The following is a 27,256-nucleotide window of genomic DNA, read 5'->3' as shown; positions in this document are numbered from 1 at the left end:
TAACAGTGATTTCCGATAAGTGAATCAATTGGAAATTACAAAATTATGTCGTTGGCAATTAGGGAGGCGAACGAGAAAGGGGTGAGATGGGTTTTGGTCAGGAGGCTGAAGGGAGTATTTTTGTGGTGATGGAGAGTGTTGTCGTCACCAGAAACATGTTCTATTTGTCGATGCTGATGGTGGTGTTTGGAGTATTTTTACAATATTTCAAACCTATAGGAACTTACAAAATTTTTAAAGGTATTTTTGTTAGATTTTAAATCTTTTGACACTGGTTTGACCCACCAGTTAAATCGATTAAATCGAGATCGAGCCACTTTGTTGGGTGTCACCCCGAGTTTTAAAACACTAAGAAAACTTTAAAATGTTACTCCTGGTTTAAACTACATTAATTTCAATTAAATTAAATTATTATTATTCGTTTATTAGTTGACTAATTTTAGCTGATATGACAATATATCGATTTTATTTTTATTTATAAAAAAAGTAATAATAAACTATATAAATTTCACAAAAGTATTTTTTACAAGGTTAAACTCTCACCATCCACTCTAAACACAACGCAAATTAATAATTTCACTTATAAATTAATTAAATTACATAAATTATTTCTCATAGATAATAAATTGGTGTGAACTAAAAATAACATAACAAAATAGGGATGACTATGGGGCGGGTCGGGTTGGATACTAAGAAATCCGAACCCGCCCCATTAACGAGTTTGGGTATTTTTCTTTTTAGGAAAACCTTGGATTGCCCCATTTGATCCATTTTTTATATATAAAGAAATTATTTCTTAGAATAAATTAATTAAAATGATCAATAATAATTTTTAACTACTTAATACATATAATTTTTTTAATTCAAATTTTAATAATTTTACCACAAAAAATATCGAAACAAATCATAAATGAAAAAAATAATATTAAATTTAATTATACTTTTATAATAATTCCAATTCTGAATAACGTAAAATCATAATTCATAAAATAATTTATAACTTGAATTACTTATTTTGACAATAAAAAAGAAAAAATTCAATATAAAATTAATGTTTATGCAATTATAAAGTTAAATAAAATATATGATGTTAGCAATTAAGATTAAACAATTTAATTACATACTTTATTTTCAGATTCACAAGTTTAAAAGATGATAAGAAATCAATTTGAAGTAATTAAGTAAAGGAATAAGGTTGCGATAGTAAGGTTTTTTAAAAAAAAAAAAAAAAAAGTGAATAATATAACTTAATTTAAATAATACTATAATTTTAATGTTAAATATTGAATATAATTATTTATTCATAGTTATATATTTTTGTGACGAAATGGAGCGGGTTAGAGTTAAAGTTAGCATTTCTAAAACCGTCCCAAAATAATTTGGATCAAGATATTCAAATCCAAGTCTAACCCACCCCAAAATTTTGACTATCCAAATCCAACCCATTAGGGTAAGTCTTCATGGTCATTTTTTTTTTTTTTTTTTAAATTTGATGATTAAGGGTATTCGGGTCAGTTTATATATACCTCAACTAATCCTTCGAGACTTTAGAATTATCTATTGGATAAGAGCTTTAGTGAAGCTATCCATATTAGTAACTGTCGAAAGACTCGAACTCAAGACCTCTATCGAACTACTTGACCACCCATTGACCTAATTAGTAAATTCGCGAATTATATGCCCACCCGTATAATTCACGTATTATTCGCGAACAGCTGTATTTTATAAGTCCAGCCGTATCATTCGCGAATTATATGTCTCAACCATATTATTCGCGAATTATTCCCATATCCGAATTTTTGCAGAATTTTTATAAACGTATTTTTTACCATTTTTCGTATTATACCCGTACTATTTTTTTGTCATACCCGTATATTTGAAATGTTATATAAATTTTACCAAGTGGCTTATGAAAAGTGGTAAAACTAAGATTGATATTGCTATATTTTTCAAAACGTGTTATTGACAATGTGTCGTATTAAACCCGTATATATCCGTATCGTATTTTTTCTGTATCCGAATTTTATGGCCGAATTTTTATTCGTATTTACTAACTAGGCCCATAGATAGTTAAAGAAAAAATCAACGGTCATTTTGACATCCCTAATAACAAAGAAATTAAATTTAAAATTAAAAACAAACAAAAAATATTAAAATTTCGAAATTATTAGAAAAAGGAAGAAAAAAAATTGTGGTCCCCAATCAAGCCACAGATCACAAAAAAAATCAACGGTCATTTTGACATNTTAAAAAAAAAAAAAAAAAGTGAATAATATAACTTAATTTAAATAATACTATAATTTTAATGTTAAATATTGAATATAATTATTTATTCATAGTTACATATTTTTGTGACAAATGGAGCAGAAAAAATAATTTGGATCAAGATATTCAAATCCAAGTCTAACCCACCCCAAAATTTTGACTATCCAAATCCAACCCATTAGGGTAAGTCTTTCGTGGTTTTTTTATTTTTTAATTTGATGATTAAGGGGTGTTTGGGTCAGTTTATGTACACCTCAATTAATCATTCAGAACCTTAGAACTATCATAAGAGCTTTAGTAGAACTACCTCTATTAGACTATTAGTAATCATAGAGATACTCGAACTCATGATCTCTATCGAACTACTCGATCATCTATAAATAGTTAAATAGAAAATGAACGGTCATTTTGACATCCCTAGAAACAAAGTAACTAAATTTAAAACAAAATTAAAATTTCGAAATTATTAGAAAAAGGAAGAAACAAAAATTGTGGTCCCCAATCAAGCCACAAATCACCCCATCATCTACAATTTCTCAACTCAGAAACATATAAATAAAACAGAGAAAATAAATATATATAAAAAATAAAAAAAAAGAATAATAAAAGAGTTTGGTGAGAGTAGAGCGTAGAGAGGTAACGTGTAAAGAAGATGATGACTATGGAAGTTCCATGGACCTCTTCGTTATTTTCAAGCATATATACCATTAATAAAACCTCTTACTCTTCTTCAATGTTACGCTTCTCCATTTCTAGAACACTTTCTTCCTTCTCTTCTCGCTCTCGTCCTCTTTTTATGGCCTCCGCTTCTCGGTTTTCACCTCAGGTTGGTCAAACTCAAACTCTCTAAACTCAACCTCTCGTTGTTTTCCCAAGAAAACCCACATAGGAAATGCTCAGTTTTTCATTTATTCATCTGAGGTTTTTTCTGTTATGTTGTTTTATTTGAAATTTTGTATTTTTCCTTTTTGGTTAAGGGGATGATGTTGGTTGATGATGAAAGAAGGTTGCAAATGAAAAGTTTTGATTTTGATTAAGTATTGGTTTTGAGGTTATTTGATTGTTTGTTTTGATCAGGCTGTGTCAACTGGGGGTGTAACTAGTGATGCCAGTGTCTTCCAATTGATTCAAACTCACCAGGTAATGTTATAAATTTGATTTTTATTAGTTTTTTTTGGGTGTATGTTTACTTGGTATACTTCGATATGGATACAGTTAGTAAATGACTGCAATTGCCAATTAGTGTTAGATTATATCATTAACTACTTCAATGACTAAAAAGGTTGGGGTTATAATGTTGTTCTTCCTATGATTAAAGGCTAAGATATAAATTCTTCCATATGTTGTAAATGGGATCCATCTGATTGACGTGGGGTTGTCATTACAGGAAACTGCAATTCGGCTTCCTCCAGTTGAGGAAATTCGAACTGTACTTGATTGCAATGTGCGCGGCATGCTTTCCACTTTTTCTCAGGTTTCTGCTTTATATTTTGTTGATTCTTTGGAGAGTTTGAACTAGTTACTTAAAGAGAAAAATAATGGAAATAGACATATCATATTTGGTGCTTTCTTTGGCTATGCTGGCTGAACATTGAAATGAGGAAGTAGTCCACTATGAAGTATTAAGATCACTTTTTGCACAGCTCATTGTAAGTCTTTTACTCTGCAGAAGTATGAGGGTTATCCATCAGGTTCGATGGTTGACTTTGCATGTGTTGCTGATGGATCTCCAATATTAGCTGTCAGCAGCCTGGCTGTTCATACAAAGGTTCGTCGTGGAATGTTTTTATAGATGTCTTAACATGTAAAACTGATCATTCATGTAATTTGAGGAAAGATGAAAGTGATAGTTTTTTAGATAGAGGCAATCAGAATTTACGCTTATGTACAAGTATGAAGTGCCATTCTCATGAATCACATGACTTGGACATTTGATATTGATGGCCAAAGCTTGAGAGAATGCAATTGATAGTTAATGAATGCAAAATATGCCAAACGGCTTTGATAATAAAGGTAGATGCTTCTTCTTTGTGGTTATGGTTGATTTATCTCAAAAACTATTGTCTTAAATAGAACTTTAAAATCCAGCACACCGCATGGGCAACCAAATACATTGTGAAAAAAATTAGAGGGAGGGTATATAGCTAGATTTTCTAGGCTACTTTTTATTCTTTTTCATATTTCTGGCAATTTAGATAATGATAAAAGTTTTATCATTTTGTCAGTATAAAAATTTGTGGCATTTTCTTTGATTTGCTGGGGGAAATTTCTTCCTTTCAACTGCTTATAATTACTTATCTGACAACTTGCTGCCTTGTACAGGACCTGTTAGCTAATCCCAAATGTTCATTGGTTGTTGCTAGAGATCCAGAAGATAGAACTGATTTAGTAATTACCCTGCATGGGGATGCTCTTTTTGTAAGTTGTTACTTCTTTTAAAAGTTTGCATGGAGTTGTATATGATTCTGCTTCTTAATTCATATTCTAGGCAAACATTTTGATCTTCACTAAACCTCAATAGTTTGGATCAAAAGAACTTGAAATTTATATTTCAATCAATCACACAGGTTCCTGAAAAAGATATAGCAACCATTCGAGCTGCCTATTTGGCTAAGCATCCCAATGCATTCTGGGTAATTCTTGCTCTGTTAATCTCTAGCATGCATTATTGGTTACAATAAAGTGTCACCAATTTATTTTGGTAGGCTTCTGAAACTGCTTTCCTGATGTGAAGGTTGACTTTGGTGACTTCCAATTTTTGCGCATTGAACCAAAGGTTGTTCGGTATGTGTCAGGTGTTGCAACTGCTCTATTGGGGTCTGGAGGTTTGTCTGTCTCCCATGCATCATTTGTCATAAACTAATTGTGGATTGATTTATACTCCATAATTTTGTTAGTCCTTTGATCTTGAGAGAGGGAATGTCTCAGTCACTTGAGATGAGATACACACTAATGTTTCTGCAGATGCACTCTTACACAGTCTGGTTATGTTTTCAGCTCATCTAAAGAATTTGTCTAGTACATTCTTACCACCATATTCCTTTTCTATTTTATCTTATGTATCTTTCTTGTGCTTCACTTTCAGAGTTCAGCAGAGAGGAGTACCAAGCTTCAAAAGTTGATCCAATAGCTCAGTTTTCTAAGCCTGTTGCGGTATTGCTCGCATATTACCTGTTTGTTACATTATCATTTTCCTATTATAACTTTGGCAGTTTGTCCCTTCTAATTGAACCCCTATCTCCTGACAGTCGCACATGAACAGGGATCATGCTGAAGATACAAGACTCATTGTGCAACACTCAACATCAATTCCGGTAGTCTGGAATGACATTTTTTACCTTGTATTTCCATATCAACTAGGAAATTAAGATCTAATTATTGATACTGTTTTCAGAGCTTCTAGCTGGTTGCAACTGAAGCAGCAAGAATTTGCTCTTATCTTGATGTCAGTAGTCTAATTAGCTTTGACAAATGAATATTAAAAATTATATAAACAGTCAGCAGTTGGTTATTGAATGATTTACCAAAGTGGTTTAGTACATGAAAGTCAATGTTCATAAAGTGGAAAGATAAAGAGAGAGATCATAATAGTTTTGTGAAAGTTGTCTTCATTTCTTTCTCCAGGTGGACTCTGCTTACATGCTGGATTTGGATAGTCTTGGATTCTATGTTAAGGTATGGCTAGTTGTTAACATTGTTCTTTCAGGTAGTCCCACCTCCCTCATTAACCTCTTCTAATGTTAAGATTTCAGCTTAATTGTGGGGCACTTTTTGAAGTATTAGCCTATTTTCTCTTCTCTTACTTTTGTTGGTGTGCATGGAATGTAAGAACTTAGAATTATTATTTAGCCACCTATTTTTGAAAGTTTTGTTTGTTTGTTTTTTACTGCTATTGTAGCAGTGTCATTGTTGTGAAGTTCTTAATCTCCTTTCTGTGTAAAGTTAATTTGACCTTTATCTCTTCTTTTAGGCGGGTTATGGAGGAAATACTTTCAAGCTCCGAATTCCTTTTCCAAGACGCGCAGAAGATAGAAAGTAAGATATCGTGTTTTGGAAGATTTCTCATCTTGTACAAAATATATTCTGTCCTTTGTTGTAGCAAGAGGGAAAAAGATGGTTATACTGCTCCTTTGATTTTTCAAGTGATTGTCAGCTTTTGTTAGTTTATGTTTCATAAGTTATGCTGCTCAGATCATGTTTAATGAAAACGATCTACTTTAGTATGTCAATCGAAAAGATAAAAGTGAGAAATGAGAATAAAAACCTACTCATTGTAAGTCTTTTACTCTGCAGAAGTATGAGGGTTATCCATCGGGTTCGATGGTTGACTTTGCATGTGTTGCTGATGGATCTCCAATATTAGCTGTCAGCAGCCTGGCTGTTCATACAAAGGTTCGTCGTGGAATGTTTTTATAGATGTCCTAACATATAAAACTGATCATTCATGTAATTTAAAGAAAGATGAAAGTGATAGTTTTTTAGATAGAGGCAATCAGAATTTACGCTTATGTACAAGTATGAAGTGCCATTCTCATGAATCACATGACTTGTACATTTGATATTGATGGCCAAAGCTTGAGAGAATGCAACTGATGGTTAATGAATGCAAAATGTGCCAAACGGCTTTGATAATAAAGGTAGATGCTTCTTCTTTGTGGTTATGGTTGATTTATCTCAAAAACTATTGTCTTAAATAGAACTTTAAAATCCAGCACACCGCATGGGCAACCAAATACATTGTGAAAAAAATTAGAGGGAGGGTATATAGCTAGATTTTCTAGGCTACTTTTTATTCTTTTTCATATTTCTGGCAATTTAGATAATGATAAAAGTTTTATCATTTTGTCAGTATAAAAATTTGTGGCATTTTCTTTGATTTGCTGGGGGAAATTTCTTCCTTTCAACTGCTTATAATTACTTATCTGACAACTTGCTGCCTTGTACAGGACCTGTTAGCTAATCCCAAATGTTCATTGGTTGTTGCTAGAGATCCAGAAGATAGAACTGATTTAGTAATTACCCTGCATGGGGATGCTCTTTTTGTAAGTTGTTACTTCTTTTAAAAGTTTGCATGGAGTTGTATATGATTCTGCTTCTTAATTCATATTCTAGGCAAACATTTTGATCTTCACTAAACCTCAATAGTTTGGATCAAAAGAACTTGAAATTTATATTTCAATCAATCACACAGGTTCCTGAAAAAGATATAGCAACCATTCGAGCTGCCTATTTGGCTAAGCATCCCAATGCATTCTGGGTAATTCTTGCTCTGTTAATCTCTAGCATGCATTATTGGTTACAATAAAGTGTCACCAATTTATTTTGGTAGGCTTCTGAAACTGCTTTCCTGATGTGAAGGTTGACTTTGGTGACTTCCAATTTTTGCGCATTGAACCAAAGGTTGTTCGGTATGTGTCAGGTGTTGCAACTGCTCTATTGGGGTCTGGAGGTTTGTCTGTCTCCCATGCATCATTTGTCATAAACTAATTGTGGATTGATTTATACTCCATAATTTTGTTAGTCCTTTGATCTTGAGAGAGGGAATGTCTCAGTCACTTGAGATGAGATACACACTAATGTTTCTGCAGATGCACTCTTACACAGTCTGGTTATGTTTTCAGCTCATCTAAAGAATTTGTCTAGTACATTCTTACCACCATATTCCTTTTCTATTTTATCTTATGTATCTTTCTTGTGCTTCACTTTCAGAGTTCAGCAGAGAGGAGTACCAAGCTTCAAAAGTTGATCCAATAGCTCAGTTTTCTAAGCCTGTTGCGGTATTGCTCGCATATTACCTGTTTGTTACATTATCATTTTCCTATTATAACTTTGGCAGTTTGTCCCTTCTAATTGAACCCCTATCTCCTGACAGTCGCACATGAACAGGGATCATGCTGAAGATACAAGACTCATTGTGCAACACTCAACATCAATTCCGGTAGTCTGGAATGACATTTTTTACCTTGTATTTCCATATCAACTAGGAAATTAAGATCTAATTATTGATACTGTTTTCAGAGCTTCTAGCTGGTTGCAACTGAAGCAGCAAGAATTTGCTCTTATCTTGATGTCAGTAGTCTAATTAGCTTTGACAAATGAATATTAAAAATTATATAAACAGTCAGCAGTTGGTTATTGAATGATTTACCAAAGTGGTTTAGTACATGAAAGTCAATGTTCATAAAGTGGAAAGATAAAGAGAGAGATCATAATAGTTTTGTGAAAGTTGTCTTCATTTCTTTCTCCAGGTGGACTCTGCTTACATGCTGGATTTGGATAGTCTTGGATTCTATGTTAAGGTATGGCTAGTTGTTAACATTGTTCTTTCAGGTAGTCCCACCTCCCTCATTAACCTCTTCTAATGTTAAGATTTCAGCTTAATTGTGGGGCACTTTTTGAAGTATTAGCCTATTTTCTCTTCTCTTACTTTTGTTGGTGTGCATGGAATGTAAGAACTTAGAATTATTATTTAGCCACCTATTTTTGAAAGTTTTGTTTGTTTGTTTTTTACTGCTATTGTAGCAGTGTCATTGTTGTGAAGTTCTTAATCTCCTTTCTGTGTAAAGTTAATTTGACCTTTATCTCTTCTTTTAGGCGGGTTATGAAGGAAATACTTTCAAGCTCCGAATTCCTTTTCCAAGACGCGCAGAAGATAGAAAGTAAGATATCGTGTTTTGGAAGATTTCTCATCTTGTACAAAATATATTCTGTCCTTTGTTGTAGCAAGAGGGAAAAAGATGGTTATACTACTCCTTTGATTTTTCATGTGATTGTCAGCTTTTGTTAGTTTATGTTTCATAAGTTATGCTGCTCAGATCATGTTTAATGAAAACGATCTACTTTAGTATGTCAATCGAAAAGATAAAAGTGAGAAATGAGAATAAAAATAGTGCTTCACATGATTGATTTTACAAGTTGCTGTCATGAATATGTATTGCTGCAAGTCAGTGGTATATTCGATGTTAAGAATATGTATATGATCTGTGTTGTTTTGATGCTTTGGATTCCTAATCGTAGTCCTTTCTCTTGAGAGCATGGACTCGTTGATATTAGTAATCGGAGGACACTCCATCCATGATCTCATTGGTTTCCTTGAGTTGCATTTCTTGTATGACTGCTGAGCCTGCCATATAATGTTTGGCTGCATCTTTTGGGTTCTAAGTTGCATTTCCTGTATTTCTTAGGGACGTGAAGACCCTAATAGTGGAAATGCTTCAAGCTGCCAAGTCTCGAGCTAAATGAGCCCACTGTGAAAGAGAACAAACAGGTGTGCTTTTCCAAAAAAATGTTTCAACTATTGATTCTTTGAGCGTTCCAAGATTTCAATTTTTCCTGTTTTATCATTTAAAGGTAGTTACCTTTGGCATCTTCATGACTTGTAATTAAGTTGAACATCCTTGGAACAAATCCTCGTGGTTAGCATCCTGACAGACACTTTCGTATGATGGTTTTGAGGAAACTGAGATGATCTATTCTTGTGTAGTTCTTAAATATTTTTTAAATTCAGCTGCATTTGTCACTCATGAACGTAGGATATGTGATTTTTAAACAATTTAGATTGCGAATAAATAGCGCCTGACATGTACAGATAGCTTCCAAATTCATTTTTCTGCCATTTTACAATGATGGTTTATAATTCATCCAAAAATCCATTGATTCTCCACTTGCTTTGTTACCATATTTCATTTCTAGAATTCCTTCCAAACGCTTTCTGACTTTCTCCTAACCATGTGGCAGCAAATTCTTATTGCCTGTATCCGTAAACATACTCAGTAACCCAGTAAGTCCAGCCTTGGATTCATATCATCTTTAATAGTCTATGTACATATGGAAAAAGTATATCATACAATCATCTTTATGGACCGGTGGTGACCGTCTTTGTGAGTTATTGTTGTTTTGGTTTGTGTAGCTTCCTATATCACATCGCAATCGCTTTCTAGTGGATATTGACAAATTGGACAGGGAAGATGTCCAAATAAAGATGCAAATGCTCATCGACACTGTCATGTTCAGAAATTTTTATGTGTGTACTACTGTAGTTAAAAATTAGACAGAAAAACAATATATATAGAAGTAATCGGTTGTTAAAAAAAAAAAAAATTATGTTAGTTTCTGTTGATTGTATAATTTCATTTCTTTCATCCTGTCGATGCATTGTACAAAAACAAATTGTTACGAATTCAGCAAATCATCAATAAAAAGATTACTCATAAAGATAATACTTGGGATATTTTATTGCTTAATGGTGCTTATTTCTGTTAATAATTNTTGCTTTGTTACCATATTTCATTTCTAGAATTCCTTCCAAACGCTTTCTGACTTTCTCCTAACCATGTGGCAGCAAATTCTTATTGCCTGTATCCGTAAACATACTCAGTAACCCAGTAAGTCCAGCCTTGGATTCATATCATCTTTCATAGTCTATGTACATATGAAAAAAGTATATCATACAATCATCTTTATGGACCGGTGGTGACCGTCTTTGTGAGTTATTGTTGTTTTGGTTTGTGTAGCTTCCTATATCACATCGCAATCGCTTTCTAGTGGATATTGACAAATTGGACAGGGAAGATGTCCAAATAAAGATGCAAATGCTCATCGACACTGTCATGTTCAGAAATTTTTATGTGTGTACTACTGTAGTTAAAAATTAGACAGAAAAACAATATATATAGAAGTAATCGGTTGTTAAAAAAAAAAAAAATTATGTTAGTTTCTGTTGATTGTATAATTTCATTTCTTTCATCCTGTCGATGCATTGTACAAAAACAAATTGTTACGAATTCAGCAAATCATCAATAAAAAGATTACTCATAAAGATAATACTTGGGATATTTTAATGCTTACTGGTGCTTATTTCTGTTCATAATTATCTGCAGGTGATAAGGTTTGTGGTATGATAAGACTACATTTGACATGAGTCATTTTACACTTTATTGTATTGAAATAGTATTGATACTGAATTATTTATTGAGATTATCTCATCTTTATCTCTCTATGTTTATCCAAAGAACCATAAGGATCTTAGTTTTAGTTAGGAAGATATTATGTGATGTTATGCATACAAAGTAAATATAAAAATTATTGTATTATTATAACTTTCATCTATATTTATTCAAGAAAAATGCTATCCTTACAAAAAAAATTTCATCATCCAGAAGAAAAAAACAAAGAAAAAACGGAAAAAGAAAGAGAGAGAGAGAGAAATTATGAAAATCAAGGGTAGGGATGTCTTTGTATGCCTTTTTTGTATGTGTCTTTGTAAAATTAGCATTGCTCTTTATTGAATTTGACGTTTTATTCGACTCTTTATTCGTTTTGTGTCACATTCATTTGTATAGAAAAATTTATACATCTAGTAATATTTATTGCTATTGAAAGTTTTATTTGATATGTAGATATGGTAGGGCGTGAATTTTTGACAAGGAAAGCTAAAGATGGCTAATATGGATAAAGTAGGATATGATTAGAGTTAGACATAGGAAATATAGTTTTTTGATATTGAATGCATATTTAATATTATATTTTAAGGAAAAAATACAAAGAGCAAATATGAGTGGTTTGATAGAGACTCTTGAGTGTATTATTCAAGAAGTTCTGACTTCAAGTCTCCCCTCGGATACTAATAAGAATAGTTATTAGAGTTTTTATCCAACTAATAATTTTTCGGAGAAGTAATTGAAATGCACATAAGTTTGTCTAAACATTCGCAGTCATCAAAAATTAAAAATATTAGTGGTAGAATCAAAAGTGAACAAGAAGCATTGCTCAATCCCTAAAATTCTTACAAGGAACACACATGCATAAGCCTGAATCTTTGTGTTAGATTAAAGAAATAATTCATCATATTTGAATATTCCTCTAAACACATTTTATTTCAAGATTTTCTAAAATTGGAATAGTAGTTGAGCTACTCACAAATTTGATAGTAGTTTAGCTACCCTTTTAAGAACTTCAATGTCTAAATTTTTTGTTGGCAGAATCATCATGAATCATGCTCAACTAAACCAAATATGTCGAATTACTTGAGTACACACAAACTGGTCAGAAGTCATGAATCATTAGGGTGGAAATGTAATTTGAAAATACCCCAAATTGGATTACCAGTTACCATGAAGGGTTGGTGCATGAAATATCACACAGATAACATAATATAAAATGCCCCTTTTGCTAGTTTATCACAAAAACAAAAAATACATTGAGGAATATACAAATAAGAGTATGAGACAATATGAAGANTCCAGATTTTCTAAAATTGGAATAGTAGTTGAGCTACTCACAAATTTGATAGTAGTTTAGCTACCCTTTTAAGAACTTAGTATCTAAATTTTTTGTTGGCAGAATCATCATGAATCATGCTCAACTAAACCAAATATGTCGAATTACTTGAGTACACACAAACTGGTCAGAAGTCATGAATCATTAGGGTGGAAATGTAATTTGAAAATACCCCAAATTGGATTACCAGTTACCATGAAGGATTGGTGCATGAAATATCACACTGATAACATAATATAAAATGCCCCTTTTGCTAGTTTATCACAAAAACAAAAAATACATTGAGGAATATACAAATAAGAGTATGAGACAATATGAAGAGGACAATACAGAGAGAGAGGGCAGAACATTTGTGTGAAACAAAATGAAGAAGACAAACAACAAGTGTTTGGTATATAATAGAATGAGAGGGAAAAAAGAAATAATTATTTTTCTCATTGATAAAAATTAAATGTTACTTCTATACAGCAAACCCAGCAGAGAGTGTTGTTTTTTCATCTCTCCCAATTCTCTAACATAAAAATAAATCTTAAAACAACCCAAGCACTCAAATCAGAATACAAATTTCCAAAAATTTCAAAGCAAAGTGGCCCTGCTGCTGCTATTAACTTCATATAAACCTTCCTCATTCTGAATCACTTTCCACACTCCCCATGGCTTTCAATCCTCTTGGTCTCTGCAACACACCCACGGATCTAACTCATCAATCATCTATCTTTGCAACCAAAAACAGAAACAAAACAAGACTACTAGCAGGTGCCGTGCCGGTGTCATCCGTTAGATCAGTATCTAAAACTAAACATACAATGAGTTTATAGATACCAATCGAGCAATTAGCATCCATGTTTTGAGATGCCAATTGAAACTATTAGCATCGATGTTTTTAGATACTGACTGAGCGTTTTGGCACCGACTCAACAAGATGATAACAAATCAGTGCAAAAAGAGTTGAATTACCTTCTTAGAGCTCTTCTTCTCCCTAACTTCATACCTCTCTTGGCACATATCAGTCAACCAAGCACCAGGACTCACCAACTGCCACCCACCAAAACCAAAGCAAACAATCAAAAACCAAAGAAAAGTAAACAAAGAAGGCTTACACCCGAATACAGAAAGTGCTTGCGAAACTTACAAGTAAACTTCTTTGAATAATCTTAGCTCTCTTTTTAGGCCTTTGAGGAGGCTTACACCCTTTCATAGCTAAGAAATCCTCCTCTTTTTCTTTGTTCGACAAAGAAATATACAGCTTCGGCCAAACAACCAATTTATTGTCCTCTCCGTTGTTGGTATCTACAGGAACCTTGCCATTCTCATCACCAACCACTGATCCTCTCGTGGTGTAGTACCTATCTTCCTTCTCAGGCGAAGATGATTTTCGATTCTCATTTGAACCTGAACGGAGTATTGCAGCCTCAGAATTCCTGCATCCAAAAACACAACAACAATTAAAAACCACTCAACCCACATTCAAAACACAATCCGTCAATCTCCATTGTTGCTAGTTTTGTTAAGAAGAAACTAGTCATCAGACGCTATTATGAAAACCACTCAACACAGATTCAAAAGTTCTTTTATTTTATTTTTTTTTTTGCAGTTTCTCAGCAACCAAACAGAGAAAAACAAGAAACAGAATACATATCACACACACAAAAAATAAAAATAAAAATAAAAAATAAAAAGGACCATAAAATAAACAGAATTAAAGTTTAAAAAAAAAAAAAATTGAAATCTGACATCTTGAACGCAGATTATCCAAGATTGGATTTTTTTTTCAGGTGAATCTCTTTTCTTGCATGCTGTTTTCTTCCGTTTTCTCAGCAACCAAACAAAAAGGGTAAGAGAAAAGCACTTCAAATTTCACAAAACCTTCAACCAAATCAACACCGTTGAAACCAAAGTAACAAAACAAATCACTCCGAAAACTTTGTTTTTTATACAAATCGGAGAAATATGTCTCACCTAGTGAGACGGCTTGTGGTTTCTTTGTCTGAGGCAGTGACCAAACATCGATCGATTCTTGTGATTCTCCGGCGAATTACGCCGTTCGATTTCTGTGAGAGCTTTTGTGGGTCCTTGACTCTCACACATCTTAACCTCTTCTTGTTTCCCCACTGTAAGAAAAATTCCGGCTCCATTGATGATGATGATGATTTACAAGCTCTCTGGTTCCTCTCTTCCTTCTCCATACCTACCACCAAAACAAACCCACAAAATCTGAGCTTTCTTTGCACATAAAGATTGATTTTTTAAAGGTGCCCAGAAGTGAAAAATAAAAAAGATGATAAACATTAAGCTCAAAAAGATCAAAGTTTTGTGATACCCATTTCGATTCTTTGGTTAATTCAGTGGGTTGTTGGGGAAAAAAAAAAAAATCTAGAAAACCCAGAAGTGAAACTCAAAGAGATGGTGAAATACCGGGTAAAGCAAGGAAGAAAAATAATTTATTTCATCTACCAATTTGGGAATTTTTCTTTCGGTTTAGAAGTCTCAGAAGTGGGAATTTTATATAGGAAATCGAAACTGAAGTTGATAAAAGAATCCAAAAATTACATATTTCAGTTTCTTGGAATCGCCAAGACGAAAAAAAAAGAACATCTGAAGAAAAAATCTCCAGAAACAGAGACGATTGTCATCTAACCTCAAGATCTACAACTCCAACACCAAAAACTGGTCACAAAACCTCTGTGTAAGAGAGTTTCAGAAGAAGAAGAAGAAGAAGAAAGCACAAAAAGCAAAAACTATAAACGAGAAAATGAAAAATCAAGAACAATAACATACATGTTAAGTTATGTTATAGAAGAAAACATGAGAAGATTCTCATGATAAACAACAGCAAGAACAAAAACAACTCTCTCTTCTTTATCAAGTCCTCTGCTTTCTCTCTGAAAACACAAACAAAAAGACTTTATTTTTCTTTTTCTTCTCGCTTTGTGCTTCAATGGGGAGCTGGTTTTTATTGTTTATCTCTCAGTCTTCGTTGTGAAATTTCTTTCTTTCTTTCTTTCTTTTCTCTCCTCTTCCTCCATTGCTTCTCGCTCTTTCTTTCTATTTATCTTTGATGACAGAAGGTGATAAAAATAACTCAAGATTATTGTGGCCGTTGGATTGGTGATGGAAGGTTAGATGGGGGAGTTCAGTCCACTGTTCAAAACTGAGAGAATGAGAGAAGAAAAATTGGGCTGGGCTGGGCTGGACTAACCTTTTCCTGGGCTTGCAATTGGGCTTACTTTGGGCCTTTATAAAATAACTCAGCCCAAATTTACTTCGGTCCATATAGTGCAAGTCTTTAAGTTGAAATTTTAAAAAAAAAAAAAATTTATACAAAAAGAAAAAAGAAAAATGTTAGTTGTATTAATGTGAAAGTTTGATTTAGAAGTTAAATTATCCAAAATAAAATTTTATTAATAAATAACTGCTAGAGTGTGTTCCTAAAATTTAAAAAAAAAAAAAAAAAAAATGAATAACCTTTATAGTTCAATTTGATTTGAAGATCCAAGAATCATCGAATCCTCAAATCATTTTTAATAAGAGGTTGTTTTAATATGTGTTTTTAGGGTAGATGTTGTTGATGCATAAATCTACACCAACCAAATGTACATGATTAATAATGTTAGAATCACGTAAGATGTGTGTATGATCCAAATGGATAAGCGATAGAATATACGATGATAAAATGTGCAATAATAAATACAAAATAACAAAGAACAAGAGAAACTGTTTAATGTGGATCGGCTGATTATAATGCAAAACTTATGTTCACTGTTATGTTACTGAATATGTAATATCAGCGATCTGATTTACAAAGAGTTGTCTAGTTAATTTACTATTTCCCTATCCTCCCTCTCTAATCTCTCAAAAAAAAAAAAAAAAAGTATAATTAGATTTATATAGTATCCCTTACAAGGTTGAGTTGAAGATAAACTAAAATTCAATAAAACAGGAAAGTTATGCAATCAACAGCCTTGGTTATGAGATCCAAACCGTGAGATATTTGCATGCCAACTGAGGATTTATCCACTCAGAATTTCCCATAAAACACATGTTAAAAGCATTAAGAGAAACTATTTAGCATATTAATAAATTAAAAATTTTGTTTGTTTGTCTTTTTTTTGTCCATAAAGTGCATTAAAATAAACAAATAATCAGTCTGCTAGTGGTCTGAAGATGCGTTCTAAATGCACACGTTAAGACAACCCCTTAATAATTGTTCAATCAAAACAATTTACCAAGGAACCCATAATAAATTTATATTCTCATTAATCCTCAATAAGCTATGTTTATATGTTTCAGTTGGAATTATGTTAGGATCTCATATTGGGATCTCACACCCACCAAGTGTGGTATTTAAGCCTAGAGGCTCTCCCACCTATTAAGCCGGTCTTTTGGGTTGGGCTCTCCCTTGGGCTTAAGTTATAACATTTGTGCTTTCGTTGAAAGTTAGGTTGCGGAAATGGCTACCTATAGGCTAGATTAAGGTGCGATGTGCATCGAATGACTGATAGGTGAGTGAAGCCATCCAAAGGAAAAAAAGGCTACCGTCGTGTCAATGTCGATAGAGTGAAAGCCGTCGTAGACGTCAACTCTTGAAGGAGGGTACAATGTTAGGATCTCACATCGGGATCTCACACCCACCAAGTGTGGTACTTAAGCCTAGGGGCTCTCCCACCTATCAGACCGATCTTTTGGGTTTGGCTCTCCCTTAGGCTCGAGTTCTAATAAATTACCAAAATTATATCCTTGTGGGCAATGATTCTTTTAAGAGGGGAGAAATGCAATTGTTTAAAGGATGTTTATGTTCCCATTTTCATAATAAATAATTGTATTCGGATATTATATCAAATATCCTGTTTTTTTTTATTCATTATTATTTAGGTGAAATTACTAATTTAAAAGGGTAAAAGACATGTATTCAAATAATCAAGTAAAAGAAATGAAAAANTTGTTAATAAGAGGTTGTTTTAATATGTGTTTTTAGGATACATGTTGATGTAGAAATCTACACCAACTAAAAGTACGTGATTAATAATGTTAGAATCATGTAGGATGTGTGCGTAATCCAAATGGACAAGTGATAGAATAATACGATGATAAAACGTGCAATAATAAATACAAAATAACGAAGAACAAGAAAATCTGTTTAAAGTGGATCGGCTGATTATAATGCAAAATCTACGTTCATTGTTATGTTATTGAATGTGTAATATCAGTGATCTGATTTACAAATAGTTGTCTAGTTAATTTACTCTTTCCCTATTCTCCCTCTCGAATCTCTCTAAAAAATATATATAATTAGATTTATGTAGTATCCCTTACAAGATTGAGTTGGAGATAAACTCAAATTCAATAAAACAGGAAAGTTATGCAATCAACGACCTTCGTTATGAGATCCACATCGTGGGATATTTGCATGCCAACTGGGTATTTATCCGCTTCGAATTTCCCAGAAAACACATGTTAAGAGCGTCAAGAGATAAAACATTTAGCATATTAATAAATTAAAATTTTTGTTTTTTTTTTTTGTCCATAAAGTGTATTAAAATAAACAAATAATCGGTCTGCTAATGGTATGAAGATGCGTTCTAAATGCACACGTTAAGACAACCCGTTAATAAGTGTTCAATCAAAACAATTTACCAATGAACCCATAATAAATTTATATTCTCATTAATCCTCAATAAGCTATGCTTATATGTTTCAGTTGGAATTATGTTAGGATTTTATATGGGGATCTCACACTCACCAAGTGTGGTACTTAAGCTTATGGGCTCTTCCACCTATCAGACCGATCTTTTGGGTTAGGGTCTCCCTTGAGCTTAAGTTCTAACAAATTACCAAAATTATATCCTTGTGGGCAATGATTCTTTTAAGAGGGGAGAAATGCAATTGTTCAAAGGATGTTTATGTTCCCATTTTCATAATAAATAACTGTATTATATCAAATATCCTCTTTTTTTTTTTATTCATTATTATTTAGGTGAAATTACTAATTTAAAATGGTAAAAGACATGTATTCAAATAATCAAGTAAAAGAAATGAAAAATAATTAGAAAATGGATGACTATGCAAAGACAAAAATAAGTCACAATTTCAACGAACTTTGACAACAAGCAAAATTTTTAACAAAGATCAAAGGATTCAAAGCCATGAATTCAACATAGAAAGATGTGTCCGCCTAAAAGGGGACACATTTATTATTATTTTTTTCAAAATCATTGACCTGAGACATTTACAGTTTAAATGTTTTCACATAGCTTATGATACAAGTATATCGAGGATCACTACGTGTGGTTGAGATTTGTTTCCTATTTATATTATTTGATATATATATTCGGAACAGTTTATATGCAATTAACTAATTATTTGGAGTCTTAGAACTATTAGCTGTATAAGAGCTTCAGTAATCATCCTATTAGTGATTAGAGAAATTCGAATTTAAAAACTCATGAAATTTTCTTTTACTCTTCTACCATTAGGGTCTCTAGTGACGATTGATTATTTCATATTCTCTATTGAGATTTGCTGTCTCAAGTATCGTAATGATTTTTTAAAAGTATTTGATATCTCCTTGCCCAAAAGTTTCTACTATTTAAAGGGTGTTTTTTTTATATTTTTTAGTGGTTTTTTTTATTTAATATAATTTTTTAGGGGTTTTTGGTTTTTAAAAGGTATTTACTTTTTCATATAAACTATTATTTACAACTTAAAATTTTATTCGTACTAATATCCTATAAAGTACACAGAATTTTCTATTATTAATAAGGAGGTATCTTATTTATTTTTCGTGTGGATGAAATGGGATTTTTTTTTTTTTTTTTGTATTTTTGACATTTAATCCAATTTGATTCTCAAAATATAAAAACATAATAATTGAATATACATTTTGATTATGCTTCTTATCATATCTAAACTTAATTAATTAAAAAGAAAAAAAATCCATATTCTAGATTAACTTAATTGTCTATTTCATAGATTGAAAATTAAATGAAATTGAGAATTAAATTGTTTTGATACTTGGTTCTAATACCTAGCTCGTGAATCAAATGTCCTTATTGTAAAATTTAGGTTGTCACATTGTAAAATTATCACCATTGTGTTACAAATATTGGTGGTGGCATCAAAAGGCATCACATAATTAATTATTCTAATATAATAGTATATATATATATATATAAGATATCTAAACCAGTTTACGTGCATTCGATTAATCTTAGGTGACTAGCACAACATTTCACCATCCTGATCTTAAATCTTACTACCTATATATCATATAAATTCATTACGATAAATAATATAATAATAATAATATAACTTAATATTGAATTTAACAATTCTTAAAAGGATCTATTTCCATTTCATACTTTAGATCCAATTAATAAATAATATATATTATTATTATTATTATTATTATTATATAGTCAGGACGTACTGATATTAATTTATTGGACCGATATATATCTATGAATCTAATTGTAAAATATGTATTATATCAGTTGAATCCAACAGTGATTAAGCATGGTCTTACTAAAATTAATATTAGGAGTCTTGACTAGAGAATAACCCCTCTCTCATATATATTTTATTTATTTTTTTTTAAATATTATATTGCACTAACCGTATTTATGATTGTATAATATTTTTAAAGAAAAATTTTAGACTATCATCCAATTTATTTATTTTATATATTTATTTATTTGATAAAAAATTATTAGATATAGATGATAGATTTTATGTTGGGATCATAATATTACCGAAAGACATAAAAAAGGGCATATGGAACATAATCATCATAAGATATGCTTTGAAATGTTATTTCATAACCTAATTATATCCTCTCAATTATTGGTCCATATGAATTATATAGTACTCAAAAAGGGATTATTATCCAAAATGAAAAACAACAAAAAAAAAGATAAAATCAGTACAAGGAAAAAAAAAAATCTTAGGACTCATAAGAATTAAGAATGTTAATACCTTATAATGAAAAATAATTTTTAAAATTAATAAAAGTTGATATAACCAATTCTTACTTTTGGGTTTAAGCATCCAATTAAAAATTCTCACTCTTAAGTAGCTCAAGTGGTAGGATAAACACATCAATGTGTGGTTAAGATATACAGTCTCGGGTTTAAATCTTTTAATTTTTAAGATTTAAGCGGATGATGATGACAATGAATCGGTGAGATCTTGTGCTAGTCATCGATAAAAATTAATCGAGATCCGTTTGAATTAGCTTTAAACACTTTAAAAAAAAAACAAAACAAAAATTTAATTAAAAATTACTTATAAAAAGTAGAAAGTTGTAAATTGAGAATGGTGATTGGGACAGCGAGGTAATTATAATCAATCATGGAACCCAGCAGCTCACCGCCCCACATTTCTATAAAGAAAACAAAAAATCAATTTAAAATTTTAAAATATCTTTAGGAAAAAACAAATAAATGAAAGCCCAAAAATACCCTTCCTTACTTTAATTATAACCTCAGAACATGCTTCTTAGTGGGGTCATTATAGTCCTTACAACGAACTCCAACGAATATGTAATAGAAAATTTCATTCACCTCCTCTAAACTTTAACTTAATTACAGAAATCATATAAAAGAAACCCAAAGCAAATGGGACCTTAAAGAGGAGGGCCACAGGTGCATAAGCACCAGCTGTATAGCACCCATCAAGGACACCCTGTACCAACTAATCAGCAATTTGGGACAGAGTGAACGACTTCCCCCGGGCCCCCAAGGTTTGTCGTAATGACTGTTCTACCCAAATAGTTTCAAAATATCACATTTCCACCCAAAATTAATATTCCCTTATTACTCAAAACCAATTCCGGCCAATTCCCACAACAAAAATTCTCTCAGTCACCATCATTTGAACCTTTGGTCTCCTATCTACAAAACATATCTCACTTCGGTGCTTGATTTTTCGTCGATTGTCTACTATCACAAAGCTAGAGTTTCTTATTTTTAATTGATTTACGACGACGAATATTTAATCAGTAACCACCATTAAATCCACTAGCCTCCACTCTATAAAACCTTTCTTATCCTAACTCTTGGTAACTCGTTGAATGCTAACTGAAAAAGTGAAGTATATTTCGGGTATTAAAAGAATATAAACGTTGGTCGAAAAGTGGTATTTTAAAACTTTTAGGACGGGAAAGTGTCATTACGGCAAACTTTGGGTGGAAAAAATTCGTTAACTCATTTGGGACACCCCAAAACCTTATATGCAAAGCAAACCTTCTTTTTCTTTTATCTTTAATAACAAACAAATCATTCATCCAACCTCTTCATAACCACTAAGTTTCTCTCTATATAAACCCACCTTCTGCTCTTCTTCTGATACTTGTGCTATACATTACACATTTTCTCTCTCTCTTTCTCTCTCTTCCACTTTCCCAAGAAAATTCTCATTCAGACTTTATCAATGGAGGCATTGAAGATGAGGTTGTTTTTGGCCATGGTGATTGTGGTTTTGGCTGTGTCAACTAGGGTTCAAATTGTTGCAGCTGCTGATGCTCCAGTTCCTTCTCCCACTTCTGATGCCACCATCTTTCTCCCAACCTTGTTTGCTTCTCTTGCAGCTCTAGCATTTGGGATGCTATTCTAAATTCTTTTGATTTTCTTTTTGAATCGTGTGATCATGTAGAAAGAGAGCACTCTTTGGGTGGACAGACTGATATTGGTGTTATTAATGTCATTTAATTTTGTATAATTGAGGTTGATTTGTTTGATGGTGATCAGTTAAAAATATATGGCTATTTCCTGATTAATTGTTCCAGTTATTGAATTCTCATTTGTCTTATTATATTACTGTTTAGAAATTCTTCAACTAATATTTAAGATCTTGAAAACTATTGACTCGATAAGAATTTTAATGGTTATCCATACTAGCAATCAATGGTCTAAACACCCTGAAACTATCGATCAGATAAAAATTTCAATAGTCACATGTACTAGCCGATGGTTTTGTTTTGCTCAACTATACTAATCACCTCACAAACAGTGGATTAATTATTATGTTCAACAAACCCCACAAAATATTATTTAATGGGGGTGAGCACGAGTAGCAGGTAGAATCGGAACCAGCACTGTGCAGGTAGGTTCTGGTTCCATTTTATTGGAACCGATACTATGCGGTTCCGGTTCTTGTATATGGAGGAACCGGAACCAAACCTGGAAAAAGAACCTAAAACGGGTATCCTGTTTGAACCTGTAGCGGGTACCTGGTTTAGAACCTGTTTATAACTTGTTTTGGTTTTGGAATCTGGATTGCAATGAAATATTTGTGAAATGTGAATAATGAGGGGTTTCTATTGTTTTACATATAACAAAATTTAAAATATAAAAAATTAAAATTTTAGAATAACCTAATTAAATAAATATACAATTATACTTATTACATATAAATTATACCATATTAAAAACTATAATATATTATAATATATTAATATTAAAGTTTTGATTAATCAAGTGAATAATTAGAATTATGATCCAATTAAAAGTGTTTTAAATTTTTAATGTTATTAAAAGAATTATTTTTAAATAAAATTGTGTATTTGATTGAATAATAATATATTTAGTTATTTACTTTTATTATCAAGTTTTAAATATATCTATAGCAAATTAGCAATTAATTAATTAAATATGATAAATTGATAAACATTAATAAATTTTATTATTAGTTAAATATCATACTTAATCAATTATAACATTATATTATAATTAAATGATTACTTAATTAATTATAATTTTATAACATTACTTAATTGATTTATAGTATAATTACTTAATTAATTATAATATTTCATTATAAACATTAGTACAAACTTAATTAAATGATTAAAAATTTAATTAATTATAATATTACATTAAAGATTTATAGTATGATTAATTAATCACTATAACATTACATTATAGTATGATTACATAATTAATTATAGTATTACATAATTAAATGACTACTTAATTGATTATGATATTATATTATCAATATTAGTAATTACTAATTTACTACATAAACATTAGCACAATATTTAATTAAATGATTAGAAATTTAATTAATTACATCATTACATTATATATTTATAGTACGATTACGTAATTAATTGTAACATTACATTATAATTAAATAATTACTTAATTAGTTATAACATTCTATTATAAACAAAATAATTATAATATTATATTAAAGATTTATAGTATAATTACTTAATTCATTGTAAGATGTACTTAATTATTATGTTAAAAAACACACAATTCAATTATAAAAAAATTCATATCATATTACATTAAATTTATAGTATGTACTTAAATCATTATAACATTTCAATATTCATATAGTATGATTACATAATTAATTATAAACATTATATAATTAGGTGATATTTAAATGATATGACATAATATTAAACAAATGATTAATTAATTAAATGATTATAAATTAATTAATTAATATTACATTATATTTAAATAATTACTTAATTAAATTTAACATATTACATTACATTATGTTGATCATTAATTAATTATAGTATTACATAGTTAAATGATTACTTAATTAGTTATAAATTTATAACATTATATTATAAACATTAGTAATTACTGCATTGTTACATTACTTATTAAATGATTAAAAATTTAATTAATATAATATTACTTAAAGATCTATAGTATGATTACTTAATTCACCATAACATACATTATATTATGATAATATAATTATTATAAAATTACATAATTAAATAATTACTTAATTGATCTGAGTTATGATATTAATAAACATTAATAATTACTAATTACACATAAATATTAGCACAATATTTAATTAAAGTATAAATTTAATTAATTAATAACATTACATTATAAATTTATAGTACGACTATTTAATTAGTTAATTATTGTAATATTATATAAATTAATGATCGCTAATTAATATAACATCTATCAAAACAAATTAAATATATTATTAAGAATTTATAGTATGATATTAATTCATTATGTATGATTATAATCAGATATTTAATTGATTATGACATTATATTATAAAAATTATTTACTTAATTAAATAATAAAAATTTAATTAATTAAGCATTACAGTATAGTTAAATAATTACTCAATTAAATTATAACATTATTATATTACATTATATTATCCACTTATTTAATTATAGCATTACATAGTTAAATAATTACATGATTAATTATAAATTTAAAAATTACATTATTAAACATTAGTAATTACTATATTATTAATATACTTAATAAATAATTAAAATTTAATAATTATACATATCTTATATATTTATAGGATGATTACTTAACAATTATAACATTCCATTATAAACATTAGTATATTAATTAATGATTAGAATTTAATTAATTACAATATTAAATTATAGTTTATAATAGATTACTTAATTCATTATAATATTACATCATAATATGATCACATATTAATTTAACATTATATAATAAATGTTACTAATAATTATGACAATTATAATATAAACATTAGTAATTTACTAATTTACACATACTTAATTAAATGATTAACATTTGATTAATTATAATATTACATTATAATTAAATAGTATATTACTTAATTAATTATAACATTACAATTACATTGCAGTATAGTCACTTAATTAATTTTAACATTACATAATTAAATGATTATTTAATTAATTATGATATTATATTAAACACTAAACATAAGGATTAATTAATTATTGAAATTTAATGATTATAATATTACATTATTGAATACACTAAATAATTATAAGTATTTATAACATTCATTATAGGATGATCCATTAATTAATATAACATTAATTATAATTTAATAATTATTTACTTAATTACAACATTAATATATTACATTAAAATTATTAATTTATAATATTAATTTATAGGTTATGGTTACATTGGACACAAATGAATGAGTAATCAAAATTTGTTTGGGGTATATTTATAAACCTTTAATTATTTTTGTCATAACACTATTCTAGAAAATATTAGTAAAAAACTTAGTAAATTATCATCCTCTAAATCAAACATTAATGTTTTACAGAATCCGACCCAATAGAATAATTAAATCAAAATTTTCAAAACTTATCTATCAATAAATGAAATAATATGAGATATCCTAAAACTCGAAACTACATCCAAGACCTTCTTGCCAGATATGCAATTTGAAGATATAATACAACTAGCAGATCTCTACACTGGAATAGGAATAGATGAATGGAATATAGACGATTAGCTAAACATCAAATATTAAATATTTTACAAGAAATGACTATGGCAGCATTGGCTCATAAATCACATGACAACACTGACCATCAAATCGCAAAAATATAGTCTCAGGATTTACAGGAATGTAAAAAATTGGTGGGATAATGATTTACCAGAATCACATAAACATCACATATACAGCAACAAAAAAGACTAGGAAAGTCAAAGAGAAGGTACTAGGCAAGTAGAGTATGAACATGAAGAAGGAGATGCTGTAGCCACATATTTATGCCATAACCAAAAATTTTGTAGGAGACACCAACAAGCTTTCAGAAAAATCACAAGAAATATTAGCTAACTTAAGAGTTCCAACTATGACAGATTTTAGATGTTAAAAGATATATTTTTACAAAAAGTATTCATAAGAACAGACTGTAGGAAACCCTATGGAAAGAAAGGTTCCTGATGGTCTACCTAGATTATTTAGGCAAACTGTCAAGAATGCATTATACAAAAAACACGATGGCAATATACCTTACGAAGACTTAACCTACAGAGATTAATTAGTTTTATTAATAACGAAGCTTAATAATTTGCACTGTTTAAAATTAAAAGCTAAATTAAAAATGAATTAAAACATAAGAAACAGCGTAAGTGGATTTTGTAGCCAATACGGTTATGAAAAAACATTACCTCCTGTATCAGGTACAAAAAAGATAAAAAACAAAAAAACAATTAAAAAACCTTATTAAAAAAAGATTACAGATACGAACAAAAATCTTATGACAATCCTATTAAAAGAAAAAAATTTCTATAAGAAAATATGTAAAAAAACTATCACATGTTGGAAATGTAAACAAAGGTCATCAAACTAAGTGTCCTATGAAAAATCAAATTAAAAAATTAGAAATAGATTTAGAATTAAAACAACAATATTAAAAATTATTCAAACAGACTCTGAAGAAGAATCTAGTTACAATAAGAGTAATGAAGATATGATTTATCAAATTCAAGAAAATTCTTCTGAATCAAGAGTGAGTCTTACAAGACTGATGACTGTGATTGCATGAGGCCATGCTACTGTGCAATGAAATCAATAAATTGATGTTCAACATCTAGACCTAAGTCAATAAATGTTATACCAAATCAAAAGAATTTTATTAGATATTATTGACAAATTCAGGATGAAGAAATTAAAAGAGAATATTATTAAAACTCAAAGAATTAATTTTATTGAGAAAACAAAAAGATATAGATTCTTATAACTTAAAAGCATATTAAAAGATTTGACAAAACCACACAAGTTACTCTAAGTGATTTACAAGAAGAAATCAATATCTGAAAAATCAAGTTAAAAGAATTGCAAAACGATAATATTGAAATTAGGACAGATATATTATGTTTAAAAGCCTCAAAGAAAATATGGACAACATCAACCTCTAAAGTAGAATAAAAGAAACCGAAGAAGCATTTATTAA

At 30.0% G+C, this 27,256-nt stretch overlaps 3 protein-coding genes across 7 annotated transcripts; 2 read left to right on the top strand and 1 right to left on the bottom strand.

Annotated features, from left to right (window-relative positions):
- The first annotated feature begins 2,862 nt into the window (after nt 1-2,862).
- LOC116123109 lies at nt 2,863-10,399 on the top strand. Of its 4 annotated transcripts, none has more exons than XR_004127000.1 (14): nt 2,863-3,091; nt 3,343-3,405; nt 3,653-3,739; nt 6,559-6,657; nt 7,212-7,307; nt 7,457-7,522; nt 7,624-7,714; nt 7,975-8,042; nt 8,138-8,203; nt 8,514-8,564; nt 8,860-8,924; nt 9,450-9,532; nt 10,003-10,045; nt 10,175-10,399. XR_004127000.1 is itself a non-coding variant. In XM_031408903.1 (13 exons), exons 1-12 carry the CDS (start codon nt 2,918-2,920, stop codon nt 9,505-9,507), a joined length of 984 nt encoding a protein of 327 aa, XP_031264763.1. In that variant the 5' UTR covers nt 2,863-2,917; the 3' UTR covers nt 9,508-9,532; nt 10,175-10,399. The 4 variants fall into 4 exon arrangements, 2 of the variants coding, with proteins under 2 accessions (XP_031264763.1, XP_031264762.1); XR_004126999.1 differs by lacking the exons at nt 6,559-6,657; nt 7,212-7,307; nt 7,457-7,522; ... (3 more) ...; nt 8,514-8,564; nt 8,860-8,924 and adding exons at nt 3,935-4,033; nt 4,588-4,683; nt 4,833-4,898; ... (3 more) ...; nt 5,890-5,940; nt 6,236-6,300; XM_031408903.1 differs by lacking the exon at nt 10,003-10,045.
- Nucleotides 10,400-12,939: 2,540 nt separating this feature from the next.
- On the bottom strand, nt 12,940-15,587 carry LOC116123229. 2 transcript variants are annotated; one of them, XR_004127008.1, is made up of 6 exons: nt 15,322-15,587; nt 14,503-14,731; nt 13,676-13,964; nt 13,501-13,578; nt 13,093-13,219; nt 12,940-13,055 (listed from the first exon to the last, which is right to left on the bottom strand). XR_004127008.1 is itself a non-coding variant. In XM_031409031.1 (5 exons), exons 2-5 carry the CDS (start codon nt 14,727-14,729, stop codon nt 13,169-13,171), a joined length of 645 nt encoding a protein of 214 aa, XP_031264891.1. In that variant the 5' UTR covers nt 14,730-14,731; nt 15,322-15,587; the 3' UTR covers nt 12,940-13,168. The 2 variants fall into 2 exon arrangements, 1 of the variants encoding a protein (XP_031264891.1); XM_031409031.1 differs by having other exon boundaries at nt 12,940-13,219.
- Nucleotides 15,588-21,835: 6,248 nt separating this feature from the next.
- LOC116123232 (arabinogalactan protein 14-like) lies at nt 21,836-22,332 on the top strand. The gene has a single exon (XM_031409034.1). It carries the CDS (start codon nt 21,970-21,972, stop codon nt 22,150-22,152), a length of 183 nt encoding a protein of 60 aa, XP_031264894.1. The 5' UTR covers nt 21,836-21,969; the 3' UTR covers nt 22,153-22,332.
- Nucleotides 22,333-27,256: the final 4,924 nt, after the last annotated feature.

Source organism: Pistacia vera, unplaced genomic scaffold (assembly GCF_008641045.1).
Source record: "Pistacia vera cultivar Batoury unplaced genomic scaffold, PisVer_v2 Contig140, whole genome shotgun sequence".
Lineage (NCBI taxonomy): Eukaryota > Viridiplantae > Streptophyta > Magnoliopsida > Sapindales > Anacardiaceae > Pistacia > Pistacia vera.
The sequence above is the reverse complement of the archived record's forward strand: the minus strand, read 5'-3'. Positions and strand labels throughout refer to the sequence as shown.